At 31.4% G+C, this 13,995-nt stretch overlaps 2 protein-coding genes across 3 annotated transcripts; one reads left to right on the top strand and one right to left on the bottom strand.

Annotated features, from left to right (window-relative positions):
* Positions 1–83: 83 nt before the first annotated feature.
* LOC144844677 (marginal zone B- and B1-cell-specific protein-like) lies at positions 84–3,971 on the bottom strand. The gene is made up of 4 exons (XM_078701700.1): positions 3,606–3,971; positions 2,667–2,779; positions 1,828–1,932; positions 84–1,438 (listed from the first exon to the last, which is right to left on the bottom strand). The coding sequence occupies exons 1-4, from the start codon at positions 3,867–3,869 to the stop codon at positions 1,249–1,251; spliced, it is 672 nt and encodes a 223-aa protein (XP_078557826.1). The 5' UTR covers positions 3,870–3,971; the 3' UTR covers positions 84–1,248.
* A 1,180-nt stretch (positions 3,972–5,151) lies between these two features.
* Positions 5,152–13,696, top strand: LOC144844681 (uncharacterized). 2 transcript variants are annotated; one of them, XM_078701706.1, is made up of 14 exons: positions 5,152–5,307; positions 6,577–6,707; positions 7,157–7,236; positions 7,637–7,894; positions 8,355–8,616; positions 9,190–9,245; positions 9,575–9,616; positions 10,136–10,225; positions 10,559–10,645; positions 10,958–11,032; positions 11,648–11,716; positions 12,027–12,146; positions 12,792–12,857; positions 13,201–13,696. In XM_078701706.1, exons 1-14 carry the CDS (start codon positions 5,302–5,304, stop codon positions 13,476–13,478), a joined length of 1,620 nt encoding a protein of 539 aa, XP_078557832.1. In that variant the 5' UTR covers positions 5,152–5,301; the 3' UTR covers positions 13,479–13,696. The 2 variants fall into 2 exon arrangements, with proteins under 2 accessions (XP_078557832.1, XP_078557830.1); XM_078701704.1 differs by having other exon boundaries at positions 9,572–9,616.
* The last annotated feature ends 299 nt before the right edge of the window (positions 13,697–13,995 follow it).

Raw genomic sequence — 13,995 nt, 5'->3', positions numbered from 1 at the left:
TATAAAAAGACCTAAACATAACCATTACTAGGGCCACGAAATAAAATAATCAGCAAAACGATTACAATGTTCACCATACCATAGTTGCATACCGTTTTATTCATTACTATTACAATATAACCATAAAACAAAACGCATATAAATACTTTTTTCCTTTTATACATTTTGTTATTTTATCTTCGTACACTTTTAGTTTATTTATTTTCAGTTCTAAAGAATTATAATATGTTCTAATTATTCTAAGTATTTCCTGATTCAACGCTGTATTTCAAAATACAAAACAGTGAAGCATTATGGACACCAAACAATGAAACATTGTAATCCATATGTACATCGTTGCATCTGTAACACACCCTAAAATACACGATTATAACATGCACCTGAATACAATTATTATACAGTAGTAGGCATTATAGGCCTAGATGTGCAGAGCTAACTAATAAGTTTTAGATCGTAAGTTTTTCCCGACAATATACAAATATCTTATCTTTCCTACAGTTGCACCATGGATAAAACATAACAAAATATATTTCCTCCATGGTTGTTATTGGTCAATTCGCTTGCGTTACGTTACGCCGTGCTTACGTCCAAGCTCAATACTTGCGCTGAGAAGCTTGTAACAAGTATTGTAGGCCTATGCATATACCACCGAGTCTATTTTATGAAAATTGATATAATTTTCAAATTAATTTGTTGAATTCTAATAAAAATGTCAAATACCAGTAGTGCTTAGTTTGAAAATTCATAGTCTATGAAAATGATATTTCGTTATATTTTCGTGTATTGAAATGAAAATCATAATATAACGTTTTTTTTATAGTAGGACTATATACTCTAATAATAAAAATGCAAGCTATAAATGTTGTACGATAATAATATGGAATGTTAAAGTATATTATAAACACTAAATATATAAATATTATTTTATCAGTATACCAAAATAAAAAATGAATGATTTTAAGGGCTGAAACAGTTTGTCCGAGAACGGTTTTTTTCACTTTCACTGAAGTTAAATAATAAAATTGGCCAAAAATGTCCACCTCACGTAGGCATACTTATATATAACAATTAATTATACACAAATACAAAAGCATATATCATTAAAATATCTTGTAGAATAACGTTGTTCTTATGACAACAGAAACCAGCAATAAATGAAGAAAGAACATTTAAAATGTAATGCATTAAAATGTATATAATAAAGTAGTAAAAACTTATATTTCAGGAGATAAAAAGATAACCTAAATTTTATAGTTCTTCTTTAGATTTTTGTTTCTTATTTTTCTTTTTTTTACTTTTCTTAGTTGGTTCTTTATAATTGTAGCAATCTTGTCCAGGTTGTCTACATACAAACTCTTGTAGTTTGCCTTCCTTGTAAGCCTCATAGATCTCTTCCTCGCCCAGTTCACCAACATATGTATCACACAGTTGCATTAATCTGAACGTAAACAAAATCATCAGAATATGACCACCTATTAATATAACTAAATGATGTCACAATACAAACAAACCTTGCATAATTATATAATTTTTATGACATAACATGTATAATTATTTTATACTTTTTCGTACAGTAGCTGCTAGTTATTTGGTGACATAAAATTATTATAATTTTTTTGTTTGCATATTTGGGCTTAAATCTTTACCCAATCATCATTTAATTATGACTCCAAATTAAGCAATTTAGCCAAGAACATCACATGGCAAAAATTTTTTCAAATAATATTCTTATTAATATTTTTCTGTCAATCAGTACAATGTTTACATCGGGTTAGAAAACATGACCCAACAATCCATAAAGGTCAATAATATTTAAAGCAAAAATACCTTCCAGGCCATTTTCCGCCACCAGCCATCACTCCTGGCACATCAGCTGTTTCAAGACCTGGTCCAGACAGCCTGGGTATCCCCTTGATCTCTTTCACTCCAACACTGTAATAAGAACCAACAAAACAAACACATGGATGCAGCTAAATTAAGAGTGGAAGAAGGTATGGGCAGATGTTGCTGCTTGTTTTGATCCTTAAGGATCGTTAGGCAGTATTCCAAAGAAGGAGAAGATGAAGAGAAAGCCTAAAGACAGAGAAGAGTTGCGAAAGGATGTCCAGAGAGACTTTCTTCTTCCGAAGGTCTTTGATTGATATATGAGCCTGTGGCCATATTCACCAATCACACTTAAGTGATATATTTCCCTTAAATATTAGGTATTTCACTTAACTCAATAAATATAGTATTTCCCTTAAATTGTCTATTCATTTAGAAGGAGATTTTGTTAAATTTATATCTCGGTATCTTTATTCAATAAATAAAACAATAACAATATATAAATACAAAGGCAGCACAAATGCTGAATTGACGTATTCTTTACAAAAAATAGAATAAAAAGAGGGTAAGTGTTTCCCTTAGCCTAAGTGTGAATGGTGAATACGGCCACTGGTTGCTAACTCACAAGGCACCTGGACAGTATTGTACTAGCCCAGTAATTATTATAGGCCTACTAAATCAAACCTTACATGCATTATTTTGTTTTGTTTATCTTGTGTATTATTATTACTATAAAAGTGATGGGAGAATGTGTATTAATAAGGGTTAGTGACAATTATTTTAAGTTGCTGGTAAACTGGTTTTAGATTTCTCTGTGTTGCCGTCTTGAAATGGATGCTTACTTGTCAAATTGACTTCCGCAGACATCTTCAAAAAGGTCGAGTATTTCAGATTCAGGTAGATTCTTCTTAAGTGATGGACGTTTCTTATTTGCTATATCAAACTTTTCTTGCATCTAAAAAGTGTACGAGAAAAAAAATATATTTTTTGATGATAATAATAGAGAAAAAATAATTCAATATGTATTTTTTTTATTGCAGAGAAAAGTTAATTTTTATAAGTTAAAGTTTATAAAATCTATACTTTATTCAGTACAGTACAGGCCTCCATGGTATAGATGATTATATTTTAATACCCTGTTTTTATTGTTTCAGATGAAAATTTAAAACAGTGAGAATTATTAATATAAATTTTGCACAAACAGATATATTCACACATTTACTTTTGTATGATCACTCGGAAATTATTGTAGTACATTGTTTTAAAAATCAATAGATTAAAAATTTCAATAATGTGTGAAGTTGTTAATTGGAAACAATACACTGATAGGTGAGGAACTTCACAAACAGCTGGTTTTGTATTTTGGTTTTAATGGGGTTTTGTTTTTTATAAGTCAAACGTCCAACAAACTATATATAAAAAAAATGCTTGATCGATTGACTAGGATTGATGTAAATGTTACTTTTTTTTAGGCACAGATACTGGAACATGTTAAAATGTTTATAAAGTAAAATGTATGTAGGCCTAAATACACACTAATTTAAACCATGTCCATGCCACCTCAACTAAAATTCTAAAAATATCTCCAATAGGTCTATAAATAAGTATAAATAAATAAAATGCCTATTTAGTATTATAGTAGGGCTAAGCCCACTTTACTCTTAGTTTAGGAGCTTGTTTATGCCTAGTAGGCCTAGGCCTAGTCTAGCTAGTTCTCGATCCTCAGTCAGTCCGATAGGAATATAGCCCACACCTGACCAGGAATAAGAAGTGTAACCTACCCTAAAAGTTAGAAGTCTACATGCGTCACATTTAAGTGCATCTGGCATGTGTTGTGAATGAGCATGTTCGTCATCCAGGTCCGGCGTCTTGAACGAAAGTTTGCCTGAGGTTGGGAAGTCTTCATCATCGTCTTCATCATCATCATCCTCGTCGTCTGGGGTAAGTGTCATTCCTTGTAAACTGCAAGTGCATCGATTTACTACGAGAGTAAACCCGATTAACAGTAAAAACACAAGGTTATGGCTTCTTGTTACCACTACCATAGCTGAGTACTTTAAAGATTACTTAAATGAGTAATTTTAATCCTTTCAGCCCAGGCCTAACAAAATTCGATCTCTGCTAAAGCGTCGTGTTGTTCATAAACACGTGAATTGAACCAATGAAAACTAAACACGTTTAGAGCATGTGCAGACAATCATATATAGCGCCACCAAATTTTTAATTATTATGATCCCACATTAATATTTATGGGGGAAAAGTGCTGAGATATTATACATTCTTTTTCTTTTTTTTTTATTCAGTTGACAACCAACAGCGATGAAACCGCCACTAACAGGTTGAATCTAAACATAATAATAATACATTCAAATATGCAACAATAACATAAACAAAGATCGGAACATTATAGAGATTTAACAATTTTATCCTTAAATACATTTAAACGATCATAAAATAAATCAATATCCAAACAAGTAACACGTGAATTTTATATATTTTATATTTTCTGAAAAAATTAAGAATATTTTACCTACTGTAACTTTCAACATATAAAACACAAATTATCCTGAGATTCTGAATTACAAACTGGTGAAATTTCTTTAGAAAAGGTTCTCTGCCATAAAAAAACAAACATCGGGTCAAACTGTGAATTGATGATTCGCGTAATAATAATTATTATGAAATTGCCGTGAAATTATTATTTTTTTCTTTCAAAAAATCGGAATAAAAACCCTAATTGATACACTTTTACACATAGGAATCTGAATATCAACAAATCGACAAAAAAGTGACTGGAGAAAACTGTGAAATTACCAACATGAGTTATTATTAATATTATATATAGAAACCAATGATGCCATTTCCTTATGGTGGTATTTATTAGGTACACTTGGGTATGCAATATTTGAGACGACCTGACCTTAATGCTATAAAAGGAAATCATAAAGAATAACTTTAGTTCCTGTTCGAGTGGCTTACTCCAGTGAACCATATCATTTTGTTTTGTCCTTGAAGTACTACCGAGATGATATTCATAATTAAAGGGTCTACTTTCTTTTGATTGAGGGCTTATTAGCTTTAGTTTCCAACCATCAATTTAATTAGGCCTAGGCCTAATATTTATTTTTGAACTTCTCAATAATCTAAGACTTTATTTGCTCGTTCAAAAAATAGCGGTTAAAGGATTGATTATAAAAACTGTTTAAACTAAAAATCGTCTGCTGATATATTTCATAATAATAATTATTCTTTGTTTAGTTTTTTTTGTTTTCTTAAATAAATATGTTCCGGTTACGTTATTAGCGGAGGTGTAATATCTGCCATATTATTCGCTGGCATTGGCTCAAAACCAGGAAGCATTGTTTTGTTTGGATCTGACGGCAACGGACAATTTCTTAAACTTATCCTCGTGTACTCCTCGCGAGCGGTTAATACAAGATTAGATATCATCCTAAAGACAAGATTAGTATAGACATCATGGGGGTAAGTTGATCTTGATTTTATAATCACTTTAGTAATATGGCATGACTATTGTATATAATAAGACATGGGACTGACTGGACTACGGATGGTATAAATATTTAGGCCTTCTCACATTGCTGAGACTGCCCCAAGTTTACCACTGCTTACCACAGTCATGGCTTGGATTACAAAAATAAACAGTTGTTGTATAACTCTGTGGTAGTTAATCGTAAGATGTTCTATGGCGTGCGTTCTAATATAGATAATTGCCATATTGAAATTGTACTCTAATATGTAGTAACGTTTGGGTAACGTAATAATTGTGTTACGTCACTTCTTTAGTTACGTAACGATCTTCAGGACAGTGAAAAAAAGTATAGGCCTATTTAATAATCAGTCACACAAACCGGGACACAAACGTTGGAATGCCTTTGAAATGTTATAATGATTCAGTTTAGGTTACATTTTAGTTTAGTTTTTTTAGTATAGGCCTATCAATATGTGTATAAATAAAATGTGCTTATACAACTTTAATAGTAATCAGACTAAGGGTTAGTATTCGATAATTATCAAATTGTCGTTCGATTAATCTTTTCCACTTATCATATATGCCAGGCTATACATTTTGGAAAATAGGCCTATAAGCATGGAGTAAATAATAATTTCTTTTTATTCCATGCTATAAGTATACATATAATGTATGTATAATAAACTTAACAATGTGTAATGCGTTCAATAAGAAATAATATTTGAAATAGTTAATGCAACTAACGGCACAAGATGATGATTTAAGTGAAATAGGTTACCGGGGTCTTTCAAGGAATACAACCTTGTACGTGGTCATGGGATATGGAATTAGGTACGTCAACAAGGAAATTATTGTATTAAATTCCTGCTTAACATATTATTTTTACTGGGTAGGTAATAATTCATATGTAGGCCTGACCACATTCAAATAATATCAAACGGGCAATCAATCCAACATATTTTTAGTATCGCCACAAACAAACAATTTCAAACATATTATGATATTCATCTTTTAAAAAAAGTTGTTACTATTTTAGATTCTAAAATATCTTCATTTTTATGGGTGGGGGGAAAGTGAGGGTTATATAATTATTTTCGTTTTACTTCTATGTATTTTATTTCTCTGTAAGCATTTTATGTTTATCTTTCTGTTTACCAAAAAATAATATGTAATTGTTATCATTTTTCATAATATAATTGGAAAGTGGCCAATCTTCACCTCATTGATAACGCTATACAACATTTTTGTTTTATTCTTTTCAGGTTTTTAACCATTCATGGCTGGAGATATCTCATCTTTGGCTGTTAATGGTTGTGGTCTATGTCAGCATGAATATGAAAGGAGGAACGTTTTGTCAAGCTCTCGATGAAGATGATGACGATGATAAATCAAGGTATTTATTTTCATATCTGTATTAATTTTGTTGTTTCTTTGTTTTATGTTAATCCACCTGGCCATTCGAAGTTTCTATTTTGTCTGGAAAATAAAAAATGGAATTTCGAGCTAAAGTATTATACGTATGAAACGCCATATGTGCCAAAATATATATATGTTTTTACCAATATTAACTTGAAATTCAGTCTTGAAGCTAAACTTCTGTGATATTATAAATAATGTTATTGAATATATTTCTTTAAAAAAAAACAGGAGTAGAACACGTTTTCTTCAATGTCTCACAATTAAATCACGACAGAACTAAACTTGTCTGATCTCTGGTGCCCACTCGTTAAGTTGAAACTCCCATCAGCGATCGCCTTATATCGGATAATTGCAGTAATTGTGGTTTAATAATCAGGGTGTGTGCGTGTGTATGTGATATGTCTTTGTTGTTATATTTCATAGGTGTAAGAAGTACGTTATATACACACAGAATGATTCAGGAGAATGGAAACATAATAATAATTTACCTTGCTTCACCAAAGGTTTGTTGCACAATATTTTGAGAAACCTTATATATTACAATAGCATCGACTTATATTTATTGGTTAAAATAAGAACACATGTATCTTCCTCATGTTTTACAGTACGAATTATTATTTGTAATTCATTGTTGACATAGTTTAATTCTATTATTATTATTATTACCGTAAAGGGTTACTTGAAACCCTGAATCTATCTGGTCTAATATAACTGGGCATTATTATAACACCAACTACAACTCTGTTCGAGACATTGGTTTTATAGTTTTTAATGCAAATTATCGAGAAAAAAATCCCACCCGAAATAATATTATTAATTAGGAATATTGAACTTAAAAAAAAACAAAAACAATTAGGCCTAGCCTAAATGAGAAAAATTGTCATATGATACTCTACATTTCAGCCTCTGGGTCAAGTGAGACTTCGCCAATACAGAACTTGCCAATCAACGAGTGTTATGAGCTCGACTCTCTTTGCACAAATTTTACACTTTTCTTGCCAAAATTTGCTGATGATAGTGATCATTCATTTATGGAAACTGTGTTAAAGGAAAGTGGCTACGAATCATATCGATTCTATTTCTTTGAAGAAGAAAGTTGTTCAAAATTCGTTTACAGCTCTGGAATTCAACCTCTGTTGATATGTGAAAACACAACACAAGGTATGTGTCTTAATCAGTTTGTTGGTGGTTTTGTAAACTGGTTGTTTTTTAACCAAAAGCAAAGTGATTTTGATTAAATCAAACAAAATTATCAAATATTTATTAAACAACCAATAATTTTAACATGTATTTTAGAAAATCAATATTTAGATAACTTGAATAATGGAGAATATAAACAATGAAGAAAAGATAGCAAATAACGTACTAATTAACAATAAAAATAAACCAGAATTAATGATGTGATAGGAATAATTAGTATGGGAAGTTACTTTATACTTGCCTATGTACTTTTTGTTATTAAACCAAATCAAGTGTACTATTGGTTGACATGACTACCTCATTTTATGTTGTGGTATTTAAGTTAATTAGTCTAAATCACAAAGCACGAGAAATAACGATTGAACAAAATGGATTTGAATTGCTTTATTTACATGATCATAAAACTGCTTTTATCACCTAGATATCCGGGATGATCCAAGCTTAGACTCGCAGACAGATCCTCCGAATCGACGGTTAACTCCAATTTACAAAGCTCGGAATAATGGATTTTCTTCTGACAATTCAACACACGAAATAGACCAGTTTGCTAAAAGTTCCATGTTATTGCATGTGGCGTACGCCCTCACTGGGGTAGCAATCTTCTCGGCTTTTCTTACGTTGACTGTGTGTTGCGTTAGTCATCATAAACGACGTAAACACACTCTGGACAATGGCAATTACGAGTAAGTTTTAAGTTTTTATTGGGAATCAGGAGTAACTTTTTTTCTTGTACACAATTACACGAGTCCCTCTATTTTAATATCATGTCGTTCTTCCACCTATTTCGTATGACACTAAGTATAATGACAGCAAGTTAATTTGCACTTTAAACGTTACGTTGACCCTAAAGCTTGGTTCTCACTGGAGACAAAACGTAAGGACGTAACGCAACGCAAGCGTGTTGACTATGCGTGGTTCCCACTAGAACGCAACGCAACGTAACGCAGCGACGTATCGACGCAAAGTGTTGTATTGCGTAATCACAAGTGGGAACCGACGACTCAATAGTGCTGCAAACATCGCAGGTTTGATTTCACGCAGGCGGGGGCAAACACAATTATTGGAAGGGCATTTTCTTACGTTGCGTAGATTGCGTTACGTTGCGTCGCTAGTGGGAACCAAGCTTAATGACAAGCGAAAGTTAGAATAATACAACGCTTGTGATTGGTCAACTCGCTTACGTTGCGTTTACGTCGTTGCTTTACATCCTAGTGGTAAGTAATGTTATTAATCTATTGACTTTTATGTCTTCATAGCGCCGAATTTAACTTAACTGTTGAAGAGGATACACCACTCCCACCACAAACAGAAGGTGTGTACTTATGCTATTGCTATGTCTCCCATAACACATCATTGTACATTCAACTTTGCAGCTTCCTGGGTATTTTTGTGTTACAGTGGTGGCGCCAAAATTTGTCGAACGCGGGGAGCTCCGTTGATATTAGACATATTAAGTGTAGTTTTAGTCGCTTTAAGGCGAAAATGCTTGATGGGTACACCATGGATTAAGGAATGCATTATCCATGGGTACACTCAGTAGGGTATTGTTTTATTCTAGCGCCACCACTGGTGGAAATCTGTTTGTTAAAGATGTTGTTGTTCTAACAGTTTTATAAATATCGCCCTCTTTGTTTCTAGTAGCTAATCATGCACGACCGGAACCACAACCTGTTTCAAGTAAAGGTAAACTTAATTCTTATTCCAATGATTCTTAGTATTCACCACATCATTACCGTTATGCTTACATCTCAAACAATTACACACATTGTAATTCAGATAAATAGGAGTTGCTTTGAACTTTTTTAACAATTTGTATCTTTTTATTATTTATATTTGAATCTTTCTGATCTACCATGTTGGTCTCACTACATTTTGTTCGCACTAATGTAATTTTAACTTTTAAATTGTTTTTAAAGAATACAATGCCTAAATGAAATAAAAAATAATGTAACGAAGTTTTGTCTAAAATGTGTGTTCGCCGTTATTAGGCTGCATAATCCAAATACATTCAGTAATAAAACAGTTTGACCCTCCTAAATTCTGCATAAGTTGGCCTAGTAAGTCGTTTGCTAACTAATCAAGTTTATGTATTATATCTTTGATATTTCAATTTCTTCAGATATCAACAGTACACTAGTTAATTAATGATTGCAGTTCAGATAGGACTGATTAATAATTAGAATTGTATTTTATTTTTGATAGTGAAATTTGAATTCAATAACGCTATCTACAATACATCAGGACTGATCACTACTGTAATTATTCAACCAGAGGAAAATCAAGCTGGTGGAGGTGATGAAATATATTTGTATTCACATTTTCTTCACTCATAATAATCTATGCCATATTTTAGATTCCGTTTAACATTTCTAATGTTTAATAATAATAAGGCATTGACAATCGGTTAAGCAAAAAGTGCATTTTAAAAAGTGGTAGAAATTCCATTTAAAGCTCGAATGATGTCATCAGCGTTACTTCTTCAAAAATATTAACACTAACACCTTTAAACTTATATCTTCGGCAGACCAAGGACGTTTATAAAGGAATAATACGAATATTATTATTATTAATATTTCTAATATTACTTTCAATTAAATATTATTAATGTATGAACATATTTTTCAGATTCAAATATTCCTTTGGATCACCAACAAAATGGCCACTGCCATCAAAATGATAAAGTTCAAAAAGTTCTATCCAAGTCCAACAAAGGTAATTCTTCTAAGATTATTTATATCTTTCCCTGGTAATAGATATCAAAATATAAACCAACGCCTATTACCGGATACCAGCCAAATCAAGTTGTCGTGTTCACTTAAGAATTAAAACACAAAAACTAAGTAAAGTACTTATATAATATAATACCGAATCTGTATTGAATTGAGAACATATTTATATTTCCTTGTACTCCCGGTGAAAATTCTTAGATAAGCTACTTATGGTGTATATTATGGGGAGCATAATAAGATGTAAGAACAAGATAATCTTATCATTTAGTTTTTCAACGATGATTTTTGTCAATAGATATTGATCAGATAGGCAGTTCTACATTCCCATCTGGTGAATATCAAGAGTTTGCAGTTGAATTGAAATCAAAAGGTAAAAACTGATAAACACATTATATTCTCAGTATAAATATAATTATAATGAATCCAACAGAATCGTACTTTGAATGTGGTTTTTAGATTCAATTTCACCTATATCTGAGATTTAAATCATTGTTCATGGCAATTGTATTGCGCTTAATATATATAAATTGATTAAGCATTTGCTTATAATATTAACATGTTGTTATTTGCAAATACTCTGCTTGAAAAACGATTTATATATCGACACTATTACACAATCACTTCCAGGGACCAAAAATAAAACGTAAAAATGCATCCTGTTTCAAAGCAAAATTCTTGCACAAACGAAGCTTCTATTTAAAAACGAATGGCTGTGTTTATATAAATTAAACTGCAAAGTACTGAAAAAAGGGAAGGAAGGTTATTTAATTAGATGCAAAATAAGTACAGTTATAAGAAAAATCTAAAACATAGAAGACAGCCGGGAGCTTTCAGAAAAACATCTTTCGTCGAGCTATAATGATAGTTCTTGATATTCCTATAGTAATGACGAACAGGTTATATATGTTGTAACAAACATGGAAATAGTAGAGAAAATGTATATACTCGATAATTTAAAATATTTAATGTACTGGTTTTTTTTTAGTAAAACGAGTTTTGAGTAACCCGACTTATATAGATGGTGTCATAAGAAGCCCAATTCAAGCAAGACAAGGTAGTCATAATGTTTTCATAATTTTTATTTTCTAATAGTACACGACACAACTAAATTGACCACAACAATCCATATTGCATTTGAATATTTACACATTTTCTAAAGACAATATTGTGTCAAGCTATTATTAGTAATTAAACTTTCAATTTTGGAAATGTTCATTCTATAACCAAAAAGAAAAAGATAACATAAAATAGAATATATAGACCTTAAATAGATTTAAAAGAATCACAGGCTTGTGTGACATAATCTCGTCATGAAAATATACTTAATTACAAGTGACAAATATTTGTTTATCATTATTTTACAGTTCCAAATAAATCTCTTTCAAGTGGAAACTTAAAATCGTTAAATGCAATTACACAAGCAGCAGAAGCACCGCTACCAAAAAAAGAAATGCCAATAAAATTACCAAAGAAAGAACGGACAGGTAGGCTACACACTCACTTATATTTATTTGTATCAATTCTAAAATTGCGTTTTAAGTGGGGTTATATTGAAGACTGCACACAATGAAGCATGCACAAAACATTGACTAGCGAAAGCTATCGTAAACTCAATGTTGCTTTTGATTAAAAATAGGTCTAAAGAAATGATAATTTGATAAATCAAATGTGTTCAACTTCCATAACCCCGGGTAATGTAATGTAGTTTTTTTTTTCCGAGATGGCCTAATAATAATATAAAAACTTGATAGGCACAGAGAAACTCTAAACCATAATACACTGGCCAAACATGATTCGAACCCACACTTTCTGTTTAGGTCTATTATACGCAGACATCCTACCGTTCATTGGGACATTCATGGTATCGTTTAAATTCGAATTAATTACGATTCTCAATAATAAGTACTGTGGTTTATATAAAAAGGCCGGTTATGGAAAATATTATCAGATAGTAACTGATAAATGATGAAAAGAGAGATTAAAAATAATCTTCATTAATGATTATTGGAGACGTGAGAGCAGCCGCGTGGTCCAAGAGGATTATACCACGCCCTCTCAGTTCTCAAAATAGAATCGTGTTAAACATTGTTCTCACAAAATTCTTGCTTTTTTTGTGATGTCAATTTTAGGAAATTATCAGGTAGATACAGAACAGGCAGCTAGAAAAGAAGAAATTCGAATACACAAATCACAAGGTAGGCCTAACAGCAACTAACATTATTAATTTTAATTCCTTAATGTAGTTTTTAGTTTATTTTCTAATTTTGAAATTTCTTTAGAATTTTAACAAATATAACCCTATAATTATTTCAAAAAAGTATTTTGTTTATAAAATTGTTTTACGTACATATTATTAGATCATAGACTGGTTGAATTTGGTGATAAGCCCTTTTGGTAACCCCAGCTCTTGAATGAATAAAGACTGTTCTGGGGAAAGTTTGCTTTTCACGTAGACCCGCCACTGGGGAGCACTGCCTTGCTACATTTAAATATAAAAACAGAATTGTTATGATACCAGTTGATTTGATACAATTTCAGATGGTAAAAGAGTTGATTCCCCACGAATTGAAGACAAATATCCTGCTATCCAACCGCGGGATATGAGCTATATGTACGTACAATTACCTAAAGAGTGGTCTCAAAACGTTCCGATAGAAGAACCAACAGTTCCTTACGCATCCACCGATGTTACAAAAACCGTTTTTAATCATGTATCCGTACCAAAACATAGGACTAACGGTCAACGACGTATTGATGACGATGGTGTTTATGAAACATATGACAGATCAAACAGAAAGATCAACAAAGCAGTTTGAACTGATGGTTGTTAGATTTTGACATTGTTGCTGCTTGTGATTGATAACATAAATTGTAAATTATTTATTCATATCAATTATTATATTAAATTATATTAATTGAACCGTTTTATCTATAACTATCTAATAAATAGGCCTATAGGCATAACATACGTGCCTAACATTCATGTTAAAATCATGTAAAAATTCCGTGTAAAGTATTTGACAGATAATTATTAATAAAGGTATAATTGAATAAAAAAGGTATTGTTTATGTTTATATGACTCTTGATATATATATATATACTATCATATTTAGGCGAAGCTATTCTGTCAATGATTTACTTTTAAGGTTCTCCTTTATCTTGTATTTTATTAGATGGTCTCTCTATGAAAGCAACTATAATGCAAAGGCATCCAATAACCAACGTTAAACTCATAGCACTCATCAACACTATTGTTACTACTAGACCTGTGTCCATGCCAATCTTTTTATATGCATTTTCCATCACATGGGTAACGCTTATAAAATTAGACA

This window comes from Antedon bifida, chromosome 6, assembly GCF_963402885.1.
Source record: "Antedon bifida chromosome 6, ecAntBifi1.1, whole genome shotgun sequence".
Classification (NCBI taxonomy): Eukaryota; Metazoa; Echinodermata; class Crinoidea; order Comatulida; family Antedonidae; genus Antedon; species Antedon bifida.
This window is presented reverse-complemented; position numbering and strand designations above follow the sequence as displayed.